At 38.8% G+C, this 19,369-nt stretch overlaps 1 protein-coding gene across 1 annotated transcript in view; it reads right to left on the bottom strand.

Annotated features, from left to right (window-relative positions):
- LOC145344799 (putative ATP-dependent RNA helicase DDX60) overlaps nt 1-19,369 on the bottom strand; it is an 87,620-nt gene that overhangs the window by 27,128 nt on the left and 41,123 nt on the right. The window contains exons 17-24 of the mRNA XM_080191947.1: nt 15,986-16,105; nt 13,996-14,091; nt 12,444-12,559; nt 10,567-10,700; nt 8,994-9,103; nt 7,036-7,140; nt 5,455-5,583; nt 4,272-4,399 (exon numbers count right to left, since the gene is read on the bottom strand). Of these exons, the coding sequence (XP_080048073.1) occupies nt 4,272-4,399; nt 5,455-5,583; nt 7,036-7,140; nt 8,994-9,103; nt 10,567-10,700; nt 12,444-12,559; nt 13,996-14,091; nt 15,986-16,105 (938 nt within the window). The remainder of the gene's footprint in view (nt 1-4,271; nt 4,400-5,454; nt 5,584-7,035; nt 7,141-8,993; nt 9,104-10,566; nt 10,701-12,443; nt 12,560-13,995; nt 14,092-15,985; nt 16,106-19,369) is intronic.

The raw sequence follows: 19,369 nt of genomic DNA, 5'->3' as shown, positions 1-19,369 counted from the left end.
TCTGCGTCAATCCCATCTTTCACTGTTTGCCTATTCTTGGTATGAAAATCACCCAGCTGTTACCCATTTCCTCTAATGCACTGAGTTTCCTAGCCTTCCACTTAAAATTCCCTGGAAAAACATCAGCTATCGATCTGCTCAGCATCAATTTGTAAAATGTGAAATCACATATGAAGTTTCCCTCCACTACAGCTTCACCACAGATGATAAAGGCTTGGCTCACAGATAGTGACTCATCCCCTCACCTGGGCTGCATCATAATATATACTTCCCATTATCTGAACTCCTGTGCCATACCCTAATGTTGCTCGCTTTACAGATCAGAGTGTAATCACTTTTCTTAAGATTGCTGCAGGTTCCTTACTTCTTTTAGCATTTTTTTTAAAGGCATAATGTTTTAGGCCTTTGCCCCTCTGCCTGAAATCTTGCTTCTGAAACCATATTCTCTTCTCACTATTCTATTTGCCTTCAAAGAATAGAAATTTACTTTTGCTAAAAACTGTTTTGTCATCCAAATTCCTTTATATGCTACTCATGGCCATCTTTTACCCCTTTAAAACATGCAGGCAAAGTGATATATATGAAAGTTTATTCATTAATGATCATCAAACAGCAGTCACTTATTGCTGTTCCCATGAAGCTATTTGCAGGGTTAAGAATTCAATCACTTAAGGCCTCGTGATTAGCCAACAAGCCTGCTTAACGTAGAGTACAATTAGTGTTGTTAGTTTTACTTTATATTGGTTTGAAAAAAAATGCATGGATTATATTAGTGTAAAGTTTAACTGAATTATAAACATCTAATTATGAATGTAGCAATAATGCACACAACAGATCATGTTCATGTACAAGTGAATCCGTCATCAAGGAGGAAATAGCGAGGCATCTTGAGGGGAATTGCTTGATAGAGCAGACGCAGCACGGTTTCGTTAAGGGGAAGTCGTGTCTGACAAATTTATTGGAGTTCTATGAGCATGTGTCTAGGGTGGTGGATAGAGGAGAGCTGGTGGATGTGGTCTTGATTTTCAGAAGGCGTTTGACAAGGTACCTCACAAGAGGTTATTGCAGAAGGTAAGGGGGCATGGAGTTGGGGGGTAGGGTGTTAGCGTGGATAGAGGATTGGTTGTCAAATAGGAGGCAGAGAGTGGGGGTTAATGGGTGCTATTCGGATTGGCGGTTGGTGAGTAGTGGAGTGCCCCAGGGGTCGGTGCTGGGGCCTCAGCTATTTACCATTTATATAGATGATCTGGAGGAGGGAACCGAGTGTATGGTGTCGAAATTTGCTGATGACACCAAGATTGGTGGAACGGCAAATTGCGCGGAGGGTGTAGAGAGTCTGCAGAAGGATCTAGATAGGCTGGGCAAATGGGCCAGGAAATGGCAAATGGAATTTAATGTTGGCAAGTGCGAGGTGGTCCACTTTGGCAGGAATAATGGTAGGAAGGATTATTACTTACGGAGCGAAAAACTGCAGCAGGCGACAGTGCAGAGGGACTTCGGGGTCCTTGTGCATGAGTCGCAAAAACCCAGCCTGCAGGTGCAGCAGGTGGTCAGGAAGGCGAATGGGATGCTGGCCTTCATAGCGAAGGGGATTGAATATAAAAGTAGGGAGGTCTTGCTGCAGCTGTATAGGGCATTGGTGAGGCCGCAGCTGGAGTACTGCGTGCAGTTTTGGTCGCCGTACTTACGCAAGGATATTTTGGCCTTGGAGGGAGTGCAAGGAGGTTTACTAAGCTGATACCGGAGTTGCGGGGGTTGAGCTATGAGGAGAGGCTGAATAAACTAGGCTTGTACTCTTTAGAGTTTAGAAGAATGAGGGGAGATCTCATTGAGACGTATAAGATGATGAATGGGAAGGATAGGATAGAGGTGGAGAGGCTCTTCCCGCTCAGAAAGGACAGTAGGACTAGAGGGCACAGCCTCAAGATAAAGGGGGGGCGCGGTTTAGAACGGAGTTGAGGAGGAACTTCTTCACTCAAAGGGTGGTGAATCTCTGGAATTCTCTGCCTGTTGAGGTGGTGGAGGCTGCCTCGCTAAATATTTTTAAGACGCGGGTTGATGGGTTTTTGATAAGCGAGGGGATTAAGGGTTATGGGGAGAGGGCGGGAATGTGGAACTGAGACACGACAGATCAGCCATGATCTTATTGAATGGCGGGGCAGGCTCGAAGGACTGGATGGCCTACTCCTGCTCCTATTTCTTATGTTCTTATGAATTACATACAATGGATAATGTTCACACAACATTGAGTGAACTACAGTTAGTGCTTATGCTCAGTTATAACTGTGTTACACATGTGAGCAATGTCCAAATTTGTGTGCAGATTACATAAATGGATATAATGAAGGTTCTGAAGAAGCCATTTTCAACTCGAAACATAGACTGTTTCTTTCTTCACAGGTGCTACCAGACCTGAGGGGCGCAGATCAGCTAGATAGTCAATATCTTTTCCCAAAGGTAGTGGAGTCTAAAACTAGAGAGCATAGGTTTAAGGTGAGAGGGGAGAGATAGAAAAGTATCCACAGGAGCAATTTTTTCCATAGAGGGTGGTGAGTGTCTGGAATAAGCTGCCAAAGGTAGTAGTAGAGATGGGTACAATTTTGTCTTTTAAAAAGCATTTAGATAGTTACATGGGTACGATGGATATAGAGGGATAGGGGCCAAATGCGGGCAATTGGGATTAGCTTAGGGGTTTTAAAAAAGAGCGGCATGGACAAGTTGGGCCAAAGGGCCTGTTTCCACGCTGCAAACCTCTCTGACTATGCTCAGTATTTCCAGCACATTGTTATCATTTTTTATAAATAGATATAGTCCATGTGCAGATGTGACAGATTAAACAATATGGACAATGTCTATATATCAATGTGTAGTTACAGGTAAGAAAGTTTACTGTACACAACGAATGATGACTATGTATACAATTCACTCAAATCATACAGCAGAAGACTCAATTGTAATCAATGGAACAGCTCAGAATGAGAACCAATGACATGCTCCATTTTTATATTTGCCAATTATAAAGGGTCTTTTCATACATTTCTGGTTACACAACCAACTCACTTTTTAAAAAAAATCCATTACATCAACTTGATGTAGAAACAAACAGCCTGGCCTTTCCAAAATGATTTCTACCCAGATAATAGCAGAAGAGGGGTGTAATGTAATCACAGAATCCCTACAGTGCAAATGGAGGCCATTTGGCCTGCACCAACAATCCACCTAGGTCCTATTCCTGTAATCCCACATATTTACCCTTGCACCCACGCAAACACAGGGAGAACATGCAAACTCCACACAGTCATCTGAGACTGGGACGGAACACAGGTCCCTGGCACTGTCCCAGTGCTAACCACTGTGTCACTGCTGGAAATGTTTCTGAAGATCAAGAAAGTTTAAACATAACTGAATTGTGCCTATAATGAATTTGCAATCTTTTACCCCGATTTAGAAGGCAGCACAGTGGCACCGTGGTTAGCACTGCTGCCTTACAGCACGAGACACCCGGGTTCAATTCCCGATTTGGGCCACTGTCTGAGAGGAGTTTGCGTATTTCTCCCCACGTCTGTGTAGGTTTGCTCCGGTTTCCTCTCAAAGGTGTGCAGGTCAAGTGGATTGGTTATGCTAAATTGCCCCTTAGTGTCAGGGGGACTAGTTATGGTAAATGCATCGGGTTAGTGGTGGGATTGTTGTGGGTGCAGACTCGATGGGCCGAATGGCTTCCTTCTGCACTGTAGGATTCTATGATGATCTACGATGACCATTGCTCCAAAACAATCCTGCTTATAAAGCTGACCACACCTAAGACTAAATGGCAATTTTCTGCCCATGGGGATTACATTTTCAGCCTTTTGACACCATGGCACCATATTCACATGAACTCCGGGTAAATAAGCTGACTTGCAGTGCTGAGCAATCAATTAAAGCTCGACCAAAGCATGTTTCATCTACTGCAATCAATTTAAATTCAGTTAATTGATCTGCAAATGATCAGCATTCACAGAGGTATGTTCTGCTATGCTGCAAAATTTCTGGCATCTTAGATGATGTTGCAGGGTGTCTTGCTTCTATCACAAATTGATTAGACTGCTGACTGCACTGAAGCTTATGTTTATGAGTAATTTGGAAGTTTCAGTGTAATGTTACAGTGGCAAAAACCCACGTAGCATTCAGCACATTCTAACTCCCAATGAAATCTCCACACCTCAGAAGTTTTATAAAAGCACAGAGTAGGATAAGTTTCTCATTCAATAACAAGTTTTGAAAAAACTTACGAGAAAAACAAAGCCGGCAGCTGGTTTTCTTTCTGTAAGGCTTCAACCAGCATGGGAAATTGCTTCACCATGGTTGCTGTAGAATTCACAACACTTGTTGGTTTCAGTTTCTCCAACACTTCCATAGCCTTAAGGTGGTGTTGACAAATTATTAAAATGAGATATATATTGTATAGGCACAAATACATCATAAATAGCACTCAAGTAAGTCACATTTTTATTTAATTATTTTGTAAAAATAAATTTGAGTGAATTGAACATTAACTGACATGATTAAAATGATAGTTTTATATCCAGGCAGTAATGGGGAGGGAGTTGGAACTAATCTGTTCAAATGATTTCATTAATCTTATGATGGCAGAAGCACCCCTAAAGAACTCTGTGTGGGGCAAATGTTTGTAGAGGAATTAATAAAATTGCTTTAACAGGAGTCAGGACTCTAACTAGGCCTCCAGGAATTAAGAAATTAACAGCTCTAAAGAACCACAAAAATTGGCAAGACCAGGTGAGAACATAAGACATCGGAACAGAATTAGGCCACTCGGTCCATCGAGTCTGCTCCGCCATTCAATCATAACTGATATTTTTCGCATCCCACTCTCCTGCCTTTTCCCCATAATCCCTGATCCCCTTATTAATTAAGAACCTATTTATCTCAACAGATGATTTCCATTTGAGGATTTTAAATGTAGATGAGAACATTGCAGTTGGTATAGTTCTAATGGTCACAGGTTTGGAAGATGTGGTTAAAAAAAATGGTTTTGTTGAGTTGTTGCAATGCACCTCAAAAATGGTACACAATTCAGCCACAGCACAATGGTGCTGGAGAGGATGCCAATGAACAAGGCATTTTCCTGGATGGAATCTTCTAATATTGTTGGAGCTGTGCTCATCTGCAGGCAAGAAAATAGTACTCCATCATGCTCCTGATCTCTGTCTTGTAGAATATGGGGAGTTATGAGGTGAATCAATTCAACACAGAAGCCCTCTACTGATTCCTATTATCATTATGATATGTAAAATCAAACTTCCAAGGGCACTTTATATTTTATTCAACCGAATTATAATTTGGTCAAGACACCCTGAACATTTAATCAATTTTATCACTATTATACAAGAATTTTTTTATTTTTCTCTCACTCTTCAATACTAATTAAACACAACTGTGTTACTGACTTAATACCTGCTCCTTATGTCCTGAAGTTATCCATTTTTCCAATTCTTGTTTCAGTTCAGCTTCATATTTCCTCACATCATTCTTTTTAATAACAATTTTATCCTTGAAGCATTTGTATTCTTCTGGATTAAATTCCTTTCAGAAAAAAACAAAAAAAATCAGAAGTGTGAAGCACATGATAGTGTTTTTATATTTTGTAACCTAAACCCCTGGCACTTATGAAAAGTAGTAAGCCACAGCACTCTGCTAAGATCAGATAATTTTACTATAAAAATATCAAAGATCATAAATACAAATAACTATGCTAAATCTTAAATAGTCAATTATATAAAGTATATTCAAATTGCAGTTGCTATAGTTACTTATAGGCTCAACTGAAACTTCGCAATTTCCTTCTACACCCATTGGACTTGCTCCCCAAAAAACTCCAACCAGAGAAATTAGAAGATTATTCACTTGATCGGAATACTGTTCCAGAAATTAACACAGGGTGGAGAACTCTTGCAACTTCCTACTTCCGGCAATATTTGCCCTTCAGAGCCTCTCCAAGCATGGAACAATTATACATTCCTAACTCAACACAGGCATCATTACAGTCTTAGGAATAGCCACCATAGTAAGAACTCTCTGGTTCTTCAACTTTGGAATCCTGCTTACAGGAACTCTTGCTCACTTCTCAGTTGGCTGAAAAGCCAAACTCACTCTTCAGAGTTCTTCAGTTATCAAAAGTTTTAAACCCTTTTGGCCAACACATCAAATTTTAGCTGAATTCTGCCAAAAGAAATATCCTGCAGCCAGGAGACGTTCCAGGAAATAAAATTCTTGTTTACACTCTGTTTTTCTATTGCTTATTTCCCAAGTAGCTTGGTCACAAGATCAATTTTGCTTTTTACAAAAAAATTCCAGAAAAACTTAGGCCTGAATTTTGCCCTTGGGGTCTGCCCCAAGTCAGAATAGTGGCTGTCCAGCATGAAGCACGTCCGGTGAAAGACTGAGCATGATTGGGGAATGAGACGATGGTAGGCACTGAGAAAACAGAGCATGTGGCTGGCTGTTCCCCAGGGAAATAGCTGCTGTGGGGCTGTCTGAAGAAGCTACTGAGTTGCAAAAAGATAAGTATCAGTGGAAAAACTATGCCACGACTGTCTGAGCAGCACAATCACATACAGATTTCAGTCCCCAAACATGTTTGTTAATGTTATTTCAGTCCTGACTTTAATTGAATCCTGGATCAAGGCGCAGCTGAAATATAAACAATCGGCTTGCCCACCAAGAGGCAGATTGGCAATGTAAAATCCCAATCATCATTGTATAATTAATTTTTAAAAAGCTTCTTGATTGGCAGAGGATGCAATTCCGACTCATGCCCATCGACTGAAACATCATGCAAGAGTGCAATGACATCAGGACAAATACTTGATGTCTTCACACACAATTTTACCTGCTTCTGGGTCGGGCACGTGCCTGCCCAAACAATGTAAAAATCTAACCCTAGTTCTTAAATGGAAAATAATCCAACATAAAATATAGCTTTATCCCAGAAGCATGTGGGCAATCGCAATATGTCAAGTGCTTCAGTGAAAGTACCTGTGCCCGAGGCCATGACGTCCATGTTTCAGCCATTGTGTCATATAATCGGAGGCATTCTGGAGGAGACAGACTGAGGTCTGAAGGAAAACCATACGTCTCAATCTAATAACCAAATACAACATTTATTATACTTATTGGTTAAGTAACAGCTGAAATTATTTTTGAATCTAAAAGGACGAGACTGGTTCTTCAGCTTGGCCATTAAGATGATAATTAAGTTAGTTTAGTAGTTATTTCCATCCCATTCAATTGCCACACCTCAATAACTAAACTAATTGTTTCACTAATCCAACAAAATGCATATTCAACCTCTACCTCAGTTGCAACTGGTACCTTGTGCATGCTACACAAATTACCTTTATATTTCAATTGGTTCAGTGCCAGAATTAGATAGAAGCCATATACAAGCATTTCCTCAAGAGGCATCGCAATTTAACTTAAAGGACACAAAAATGCAAATTTTTCAAAAGTTCTTCATGCAGATCAAATTCAGAAAAGGGACAAAATGAGAGATTTACATCGGGGGAAAAAATCCTCAAATCTGATCTCATTAACCAGATGATCCATTTGGGTGATTTTACTGTTACACAAGTCAAGTGTTCAGAGTGCTGAATATTAATAATACCCTGAATCTCCAACATTATCAACAGTGTGATTGTTGACTTTGCTGATGGCATGAAAAGGGCAATAGTGAATTTGCAGCCCATTTTTTACCCACCCAATTTCCTTTTTCTTCGGAAGGAGAAATTGACAGATCAGAGTAGTTCCGAACAGAAAGAAAATTGTTGATTGGCTACCAACAACAATCATCTTTCCAAGTAGTCAGTCAGTGGAGTGTTTTCCCCGATTTACACTGTATTCTTTTTGCTAGGAATCCTTGATGCGACACTTGCTCAAATGCCAATTTGATGCCAATGGCAGTCTCTCTCACCTCACCTCTGGGATACAGCTCTTGTCCAGTGTGAACCAAGGCTATAATGATCACTGGAGCTTCCAGCACCAGGCTGAGCAGATTATCGATAAGTAAATGCTTCTTGATAATACTGAAGACACCTTCCATTTCTTGTAGATGATTAAAAATAGTATGATAGAGCCATAATTTGTTGGATCAGATTTGTCTTGTTTTCTGTAGACAGATTATACCCAAGTAATTTCCACTTAGTCATGGAATTAAGGCGGGTGCTGTGTAAGCCATGAGTCTGTATTTTTAATTGCTCATTGCATTCTGGGATGGCTTCTCCAGACTGGAAGAAGACCATTATACTTCACATCTTTAAAATAAGATGGACTCAGGTAAATATAGACATATTAATCTGACATCAATAATAGGAATGGGGCTTGAGAGATGCAATATGAGGCACTTGTAAAGAGAGGGATTTATTAGATACACAATAAAAGTTACTAAATTAGTGGATTAAGGAAGACAAGTCGACATTGTTTACTAGGACTTCCAAAATGTTTTTGATAAGTCATCACATAAAATACAGCTTTACAAGACTGAAGCCTCTCACATCGTTGGCAATACATTGAGTTAGACTGAGAACCAGCTGGCAAGTAATCGTCAGCAGATTTGGACGTTTGTATAGCCGTGATCAGCATCGGAAAAAATGCTCTTTTTTATTCAAGATCTAGATGTAATTGTGGAAGCATGATTAATGCATTGTGGGATAAGGCTGTTTATAAGATGGATGCAGATTTGCTGAAATCCTTCAAGCAAGAAAAGATTTCACCTCATACAAAGTTGGATAAACATGGAATTTTAGCTGCCATGTATGGAAGCAGGAGAAGAATGTAAATACTGATGCCCAGTATCACTGATTGCAGGACTGGCTGGATAGACCATAGCACTTTTTCCTGTCTTGTTATCATTCCTGCGTATCCTGAAAACGTGAAAGTTGCTTCATGCAACTTCTTCCTTTTTATGGAATTTCCACTTAAATGGTTGAAATACTTACATGGTCCACAGTTAAAGCTGCACAGGGATGATAGGAAACAAAGTCAAGCCCCAATTCATTTGAGCTGCACACGTACTTTTCTAGGTCATTGTATCGTTCTCCATAGACAACTAAAACAAAACGTTGAAAATAAGTAAACTCACTATCCACTACTGTGGCACTCAAACAGAAACCCAACTGATTCAATTAATTATGAAATTTAATTCCCACTTATAAGTCCAGTTTTCCAAATCAGGATCAAGCAGACCAACTGAAGAATGATCTCACTGATTTGTCAATGTGGATATATGCATTTATTTACTATAAAGCAGTACCCAAATTCTGTGACCTTATCATGTAATAACAATCATGAGATCCTAATGTGTTTCCCAAATGTCTCATTATGGGGTACCAAACCTGCAGACCAAGAGGGAAAGGTTTCATCTCTAGTCTCTGCAACGTTAGGCTTGATTAGGCTCTGTTGTAACGTCATACATGTTTACCAAACATAATAGCACTTGTCCATATATGCATGAAGATTTGCTATTGGGTACTGAGCAGGCCCAACATCCTTGGAATCAATGCCCAATAAAAACAGCCATCTTCAAATAGGAAGGGCGTGAAGAAAAAAAAGCTCCAATGATTCCCATCAACTGTAAGAAAATCACAGATAAAACTGGTCTAAAGAAATATGCATTAAGAGTCAGGTAATCACCCTTCACTCAGTTTCTATGCTCATCTAAGACCCTCAAAACGTTACTGCAACCTGCAATTTATCCTACAGATAATACCACCAGATGAGTATCCCAATGTTCATGACATACAACTTGATCTGAATTATATTCAGGCAGCATTAAAAATAAATGGTGAATGATCAGGGTGGCTCAGTGGTTAGCACTGCCATCTCACAGCACCAGGGACTCGGGTTTGATTCCCAGCTTGGGTCACTGTCTGTGTGGAGTCTGCAAGTTCTCCCCACATACGTGTGGATTTCCTCCGAAAGACATGCTGGCCATGCTAAATTCTCCCTCAGTGTACCTAAATAGGTGCTGGAGTGTGGTGATTAGGGGATTTTCACAGTAACTTCATTGCAGTGTTAATGTATGCCTACTTGTGACACTAATAAACAAACTTTAAAAAAAATTGTGAATTGATAACATCCAAACTCCTTTTCCTCATTCATGGAAGATACAAGATTGAGAAAATTGAGAGAATTTACACACTCTGATCAACCACAGGATATGGAGGCTAACAGCTGTGCCCTTTTGCTTAACATCCTGGATCAACTGGCCAATACGATGAAGATTGGGCTGGGTGGGTTATCTTACAGCTGCAATTCTCCTGGCCCAATTTCCCTCTATTTCAGGTGTCCTGAAGATCCAGATGCAGGAACAGGAAAATATGTCCTATTTCAAGCAACTAACCAATTAGAGATCAGCAAACAAAATACTGGTCTTGTCAGGATACCCACATCCCATTAACAAAAAGAAAACAATGCAGTCAATGAAGTGTATCTCAGAATGGAAGGTGCTTAAATAAGAGCTGTCAGCCATATTTGTGGCATAAAAAGCCATAACGAAACAGCTATCCATACCTAGTCTGACTTTGTAGGATCTTTGGTCTCTTGGCACTTTCATTTGCTGCTTTTTTTTCCCACCAGTAACTTTTACGGGGTTCTCCAATGTCTTATCTGCTCGTTGCCAGTAATTCTTTACTGCCTGAAGCCACCTATTTAAAAAATGGTCAAATAGTAATTAAGTTTAAATGAGAATATTACTACATTTCTTCCTCTCAGTTATAAGGTTCAACGCCCCTTGCTGCAATCACAAATGGTGCTCATACCTGAAACGGCACTTAGACAGAAGACAATACTGGCAATAGGGTCAGTACTTATTTAGGAAGAGTAATGTAAAATATTGTAAGTTTCTTCTGTCTATCCCATTCACCTTTCCCTACCTCATGTTTCTGCTGCTAACCTATTCACTGTTTGTCGATTATAGGAGGACCACAGTTTTTCCTCTCTCATCCCACTGGTCCTGGTCTTCCAATAAAGCACAAATACTGAAGTTGCTGTTAAAAGAACTACCCAATTTTGGCTGGGTTCCGAAATGAGTCTGCTATTAATTTAATTAAGAAACCTCTCAACAGAAAACAGCCAATTACTTGCTGAACATAAACGAGCAGCAAGTATCCACACACAAGATGAGGGGGTCAAACTGAGAAACCAGGGAGAGTTGGAATTAAGACATGGCATCCTCATAGCTCAAATGATTAGCCTCATTTCCAACAATTAGTGATACAAATTAAAATATGCAGCAGTGCTGTCAGATTTAATTTGATCAGTTGTTCTCCAAATGAATCCTAACCCAAGATGATGACGCCAATTTTTTAAAAAGTAGGTAATGAAGAGGATTAGAAAGGTGGCTGACTATCTGCAGATTGCACTCTAACCCTTCAACATACTGGCATGATCAGGCCAGCAGGAAATTGGAGATCCAACCTGTGATAGCAGAGAGTTTGTAGGACTTAAAACTCTCAGCTGATCTCAGGTGTCACTGCATCACTTGTGGCCCAAAACCAAAACATATAAAATAAAATCTGTCTTTCCCTTTTCAGATTTATATTATATTCAAACTGGTCAAAAGTACAACTCACCAGTGAGTGTGGGGCAACAACACGGGTTAAGAAAAAGCTTGTTCCTCTAAATTGTAGACAGAGGTCAGATTTTGGGAACAGAATAGGAAATACATTCCACTAAATTTAAGAATTATGCAGAAGGAAGCCACTTGGTCCAAAAGTCCTGACCTTGCTCTTGGAAAAATCTATTCAATTATTCGTACTTGAATAAGTAGGAATATGATAAGTATTTGAGAGGAAATAACTCTTTCCTCAAGTATTCATCATATTCCTACTTATTCAAATTCAATTTTGAAAGTTACTGTTGAAATGACTTCAACCACTCTTTCCAGGTCATCATAATCTGCTTTGCAAAATAAATTCTCTGCCCCCTCTCTGTTTTTTGCCAATTATCTTTCAATTTACACTCTAAATCTCTAAACAGTACAACTGTTTAACTGTAATTATTCAAGCAAAACCCCTTAGTTTTGTAAATCTCCCCAGAGCCTTCTCTACTCAACCAATAATGATCCCAGATTCTGAAGTAGTCTAAAAAAATCATAATTCCTCAAAAAACAGTCCCTGTGATTTATTTCAACATCCCCTGCCAAACAAGTTTTAGAAACACACAACTTAAAAGCAACAGAATTTCACTATTTTTTGGTTCATAGGATATAAGAAAACTTTTGGCAACTTAAGAGAAGAATTCAACCTGACAAATGAACAGTTATAGATGAAGAAGTACCAGCAAGTCCACAGATAGCTTATGTTTGAGACTGCATGATACAGTTTTACAGTAAGAAACAAAACATTGTTGCATAAAACATCCAAGCAAAAATTATTTTTAAAAGTTACTGGGCAAGAGCTTCTGGTTTGCTGATTGTTGCTGATAGAGCCAGGAATGGACAACGAATCATCACCAACAGATGCTCCCAGACTTCTGCTCCAATCTCTCCACCAAGACAATGGACCTACAAACACATAATAGAGTAATTAACCTACGTTAAAATCATTGAACTACAAAAAAAAGAACATGGCAAATTTATTTCATTACAAAACGATGTCATTGCAAAGCATCAGACTGGCTGAATTTCCAAAGATGGTCAAATAGGAAAGATCCTGGGAACAGTCATAAGCAAACATTTTAATAATTAACCTTGGATGGATGCTCGCATTTAGAAAGCCAAATATCTCAAGTCAGCTTTTCAAAAATTAATAATGTACATTTCAGGAAATATTATTTCTTTGGACAGTTGATAATTACGTATTTCTAAATTTCTCACGGGCTTCTGTTATTTCCAATTCGAACTGTATTATTGGAGTTCTAAAGGCAATATTTTTCTTAAGATTTCTGGTTTTGTCATCTTGCCTATTCCTCCAGCATCATTATGGCATTTCATTTAATAAAACATCAAATATTGGCAAATGTGACTTCCTGATTTCGTTACCAGAACATATAAATAATCCATTAGCATCATATTGTATAAAGAAAGTGACTGACAACAGAAAACAAAATTAATTAATTATATTCAGCTCTGTAGTTTAGAATGACAGAGACCCTAGATGAACTTACGTTTTGAGATCATTTCAGACAACAGCAATTGTATTTCAAAGTGAATCACTACATAATTCAAAGTTGTAATTACATGAAATGACCATGGATTCACTTAACGATTTTAATTTTACCAGCAGGATGTAAAATTAATAAATGGTATTATTATCCGTATGAAATTCTTTCTTGCAGAATTTATTTCAGTAAAAAATACTCAGGCAATACTATTAGGTGATTGTCTTTTCCAAGGCTGTTCTCTAGAACAGAATGTTGTTTACTTTCTCTCCTCAAAATGGTAAATAATCCAACACAGGAGTTCTAATAATAATGATGCTTCTTTGCTTGTTTGTCATTCATACATAACTGACTGATAATTAATAAATGACTGAAGCTAAATTTGATCCAGTCATCAATTAACAAGGATGGTCCAGCAACATTTATTGGATGCAATCTGCACTGGGAACATAGCCCAGGGACAAGGACCAAGCCATATCTCCTAACTGACCATCACCCTGGCTGAGACCAGTTAACTCAAGAACCAGGAGAAGTATTCATGACATTCCAAGATCACTGGGTTACTGGACACAATTCAATACGCTCTCCATAATAAGGGAAGTAATATTTAACGATTTAAGGGAATTATGATTTTTCAGCTGTTGAGCTTCTTTTAGAGCAGTTCTTTCCTGGAGTGAGTTAATGTGCTCTTTGCTTTATTTCTCCCTTCTCACATTACTCTCAATGATAAGTCAAAAGGGACACACACAGGGTTGTGTTTCAAAAGCACTTGTGATTTTAACATTTTTCTTCCTAAACAAATGTCATTTCAGTCTTCAAAGCACCACATTTGCATCTTACCTCATCAAAAATTACGTATTTAAGCTTCTTCACCCAGGCTTGTCGTTGAGCATTAAGAATGAGATTTTCTAAACACTGAGGAATTGTGATGAGAATCTGAAACAAACATTGGGATTGGACACGTTTAGATTTGATCCAACATAAATATATTCCTGGTCAATTTCAAATACGAGGATAATTTTGAGCAACTATGGCACGCAAATCAGGCGAGTTCGATCACGGACAGGCAATCCACTCTACCAGGTTATCACTCAGACAGCATACGAATTTCAATTCAGACATTTCTAGAATTTTCAATCGTGGAAGTTGAATTTGCTTAGCTATCTTTTCCTGCGCTGAGTTTTGCAAATGGAAAGTTGCTTTGCTTCAAAGGAGTTTTGGCTACTTATGAAAATTATGCTGTTTCAAAGTGGCAACATGTGCTCTCCTGTTTCTTTTATGAACTTAGATCAGGAAGCGACAACTCCTTCTGTTTGGTTCCTGCGACATCTTTTAAACTCAGATGGCTAGTATACAAACAAATGCCTCCCAATTGCTCTGATTGTTTACTTAATGAGTAGCTGAGAAATACAGATGAGGTGCAGTTCTAGATTTGATCCCTGCTTTATGCAAAATAACTGATTTCAGACAGGACAGAAGCATTTTTAGGATTAACTTAATTAACTCAACCTATGATTCCCTAACATTGGTTAGGGAACAAAAATAATCCAGATCTCCAGCAGCTGGTTAATCTCTACTCTTGGATTTGTTTAAACCAGCTTCTCTTTCGCCTGCTCCTGTACATATCCATCGACATGCACCAACTGGACTCTGCTTCCTCCTATTTCTGTCCCAGTCCGGATCTTTCCCTGCTCAAATAGTGAGGTTACACTTCCTCTGCCCGCAAAAGATCCAGGCAATATACTCAACCAAAGAACCACCAGGTACACAGGCACATTTCTTCTGTGGTTGGAAATACACTTCAATGAAACAAAATCAGTGTTTTGTGAGGCAGTAGTAACAATTCTTCCTTGGCGATTTCAGGCAGCTGAAAGTTAACAATTTACTGTGACTGTAAATGCCAGTTTCAAGTTCTTTAGGGCAAGTGAAAAAAGCTGTTTATTTAAGCCCTAATGTAGTTATATAAAATTTATTAAAATAACCCTGCTATATTGCATCAAAAGTTATCTACCATTTTGCCAGTGCAAAGTCATTTTGACAACATTTGGATACTAAAAGTTAGAAATCAATGATATCACTGCAGTGATTAAATTCTTCATTTTACAAGAGGCATTAACCCCAACAGTAATTTCCAGATCTTTGTGGCTGACCATACAACACCTCTTGTCAGGTCAAAGCTAGCTCTGAAATACCTTCTTTCATGCAAAGCTATTAAAAGCATAATATACTGTGAATGAAGTAACACAATTGGCATTCTCATCACTGAATTTGCTGCTCCAGTTTCTTTTGGGAACAGTGACCTCCATCTGTACTGATGCGCTAAGGAGATTTTTAAACTTCTCTCTAAAATTGTGGATGCAAAGATCCCTTTTGTGTAACCTGCCTCATATCCCTCCCTTCAACTGAGTCGATTAATGAAGAGAATGGTGATAGTAGAAATAATTTGAACAACTGACACAAAGGTCCATGACAACAAGTACCAAGGGGAGAGAAAAATCACAGTAAAATAAAGACATTGCTGAAACATGAATACACACCCACACATGTTGCATGACATCTGGATGACAACTTTAATTCATCTTAAAAAATACATTAAGCTACAAATCTGGCACATAGAGGCAGAAGAATTTGTAATGATTTTCGTCCTCCGTCCAGAGAATTGTAGGAACAAGTGAGGGAAAAAAAGGTACCAATATCTGCCAAAGAACCAGAATACAAGTGCGGATGAATCGTAAGCTAAAGACTTGGAATACAACTTTAGAGCCGGAAATAAATTATAAAATAATTCCACTCGGAATTCTAGCTTATTTATAAGTAGAAAACAAAATACCTGACAGTTTAAAGCATCTTGCCGATAGTCTCGCGTGTAAACCCCACACACCACCATTCCATCTGGTAAAGTCTTGCTGAATCGGTTGTAAACAGTTGCTACCACTTGGTTCACAAGAGCCTAGTCATTAAAATATTAAATACATGGCACTTAAAGCATCAAAACAACAAAAACAATTTCAGATAAGCCGTTGCACGGACTTTTGGGAGAACTACATTTACTAGCAGCAGAATGACAAACTTGATTTGCTGATAACCAGAAAACAGAACCATCAGTCCTTAGAGCAACACAGTTTAACGAACATTTCTTGAGAAACGAGGCAATGCATTGGGTGTAGATATTTTATTTTCTCTGCCGTGCACATAAATTATTAACTGCCCAGATACATCCCAGACATTTTTCCTTGCATTCAATTAAATTTATTCCCATGTTTTAGCTGCTCTGGGCGTTGGTTCGGCGTTTTCTGGACAGAATTAATTATTGTATGTTTATTGAAATTGGGTATCCTCACCCAAGACAAATTGAAATCAAGGATGAAATCCTTTTGGGATACACATTCTTAATGCTAATTATTTGATTCCAGATAGGGTGCTAGCATATTTCTGGAGCATACTAAAATTTAAAAGTTAATAACTTTGAAAGTTAAAGTTAATTGAATTTTAATGCTCTTTAAAAAAAACTTGCTTAAATATATCAAAGTTAATATTAAAACAATAAACTTTGTGGCATTGGCCACATGACTCATCTGCCACAAGGAGGAACTTCTACTGCTGATTTGTGGTGAGAATTGTCCTTGAAATGTATTCCATTTATATCATAGACAAATCTCTATTTCTGTAAAGGAAAGATTCTATAAAACTGAGCTTGCACAAATGAGAGGACACAGGAAGAGGCAAACACTACTGATTAAATGCTTTTTGATTTTCAAAATATATTCACGAAGTAAACGAGACTGAATTACTTCAAACCAAGTTGTTTTATTTACAGAAATAAATGTCAAAAAATAAATGTTAATGGCCAAGACACTTTATCAAGAGGAACTGAACACATCTGTCTGAACTTAGCTGATCCTAATCAAGATATGGTGACAAAAGGTGGCAGGGAAAGCAACTGGCCTTGGTGGCGCTGGATTCATAGGGGGAAGATTTTATAATTCAGCAAAGGATGAAGACAACTTGACGGAAAAAGAAGAATGAAAGTAAACTAGAAAGAAATGCAAGAGCTTCTACAGATGCTTACGAATGAAGAGCTAAGCAAAAGTAAACATGGGCCCATTACAAGCAGAGACAGGAGAAATTATAATGGGGAATAAAGAAATGGCAGATAAAGTAAACGAATATTTGTTTTCAAGATAGAAGGAACACAAATATTCTGAAAACTGTGGGTATCAAAGTCCAGTGAGAGCATGGAACTTAAGTAAATAAACATTAGTAAATAAGCACCTTCAAAAAATTAATGGGACTAAAGATGACAAATCTCCCAAAACAATGATCTCCATCCTGGAGCTTTGAGAGAGATACCTACAAAGACAGTGATTGAGGCCAGAAATTCCCACCCAAGGTCAACAGACGTTTCTGTTGACTGCACCTCACCCGCTCCAATTCCGTGGCGGGCAGGGCAGGAGAATTCCGGCGAGTGAATGTATTCATTGTGATCTTGCAGAATCACCTACATTTCAGAGATAGCAAACACAACATTGCTATTCAAGAAAGGAGGGACAAAGAAAACAAGGACCTAAGTCATCAATTGCTAGGGCAGCACTTCCTGTACATGTAAAGATGCAGTGCCCGTTGTCAGACTGCTTAAAGTAAAAGATGCGTTTAAATGCAGATCTGCTTTCTGTTGCTGAACTATGGATTTTTTGCAAGCTTGTGTATTATAACTGTCTTCTACATAGCAAAATCAGCTAATGGAAAAACAAACTGCAACTACTGAGAGCAACTGTTTTTACAGTCAAGTTCTTGTAATGGCAAAAATAGACATTCTTTCCCCAGCAATCCATTAGCTTGGGCGAGAGCCAGTCTTGGAAATGTTGGGTCTTAACTGTGGAATTGTGCCATTGGTTTAAAAACAAAATCAATGAAACATACTTAAGAAAAAGATCATCAGCTAATATGAGGCTTAAAATCATGACCCTTGAATTAAGAGTCTCATCTACCAGGCTGTTTGTGGTGCATTGGTCTGAGGTTTCCTCAATGAAATGCAAGCTCTTAATCAGTGATTTTTTTTTCCAACTTTAAGTTACAGAGCATCAACTAAGTAGGGGAAAGTCAAGGAACAGCTGTGTAATTGTAATAATTTTGAACTAACACTGCATGAGGGAGGTATACACTCTATAGAGTGCCCCCTTCACTTGTTCCACTTAAGTGTTCTCTGCAGGTCTCCCAGATATCCTTCATGGGACAGACACAAGAAACACTGAAAACTTCTTTGTACTTGAAGAATTTGGTTTGGACAGATTCCCAGTGCTGCTTCTAAACTCCTTTGTACTCTCTCAATGGCAAACATGTATAGAATCATACACGTTTACAGCATGAAAACAGGCCCTTTAGACCAACCTATCCACGCCATCCTTTTTAACCCGTAAACTAATCCTAATTGCCCACATTTGGCCCATGCCCCTCTATACCCATTGTACCCATCTAACTGTCTAGATGCTTTTTAAAAGACAATTGTACCTGCCTCTAGTACTACCTCTGGCAGCTTGTTCCAGACACTCACCACCTTATGAAAAAACTGCCCTTCTGGACACTTTTGTATGTCTCCCCTCTCACCTTAAACCTATGCCCTCTAGTTTTAGACTCCCCTACCTTTGGGAAAAGATATTGACTATTTAACTGATTTGTGCCACTCATTATTTTATAGACCTCTATAAGGTCACCCCTCAGTCTCCTACACTCCAGAGAAAGAAATCCCTGTCTATCCAGCCTCTCCTTATAACTCAAACCATCAAGTCCCGGTAGCATCCTAGTAAATCTTTTCTGCACTCTTTAATAATATCCTTTCTATAATAGGGTAACCAGAATTGCACACAGTATTCCAAGTGTAGCCTTATCAATGTCTTGTACAACTTCAACAAGACATTCCAACTCCAGTATTCAATGTTCTGACTGACCAAACAAAGCATGCTGAATGCCTTCATCACCACTCTGTCCACCTGTGACTCCACTTTCAAGGAGCTACAAACACGTACCCCTAGATCTCTTTGTTCTGTAACTCTCCCCAATACCCTACCATTAATTAAGTCCTGCCCTGGTTCAAACTACCAAAATGCATCATCTCGCATTTGTCTAAATTAAACTCCATCTGCCATTCGCCCGCCCACTGGCCCAACTGATCAAGATCCCGTTAAAATTGGAGATAACTTTCTTCACTGTCCACTAT

This window comes from Carcharhinus amblyrhynchos, chromosome 1 (assembly GCF_965287045.1).
Source record: "Carcharhinus amblyrhynchos chromosome 1, sCarAmb.v2.hapA, whole genome shotgun sequence".
Taxonomy (NCBI): domain Eukaryota; kingdom Metazoa; phylum Chordata; class Chondrichthyes; order Carcharhiniformes; family Carcharhinidae; genus Carcharhinus; species Carcharhinus amblyrhynchos.
Note: the sequence above shows the minus strand (reverse complement) of the source record. Positions and strands in the feature narration are given on the sequence as shown.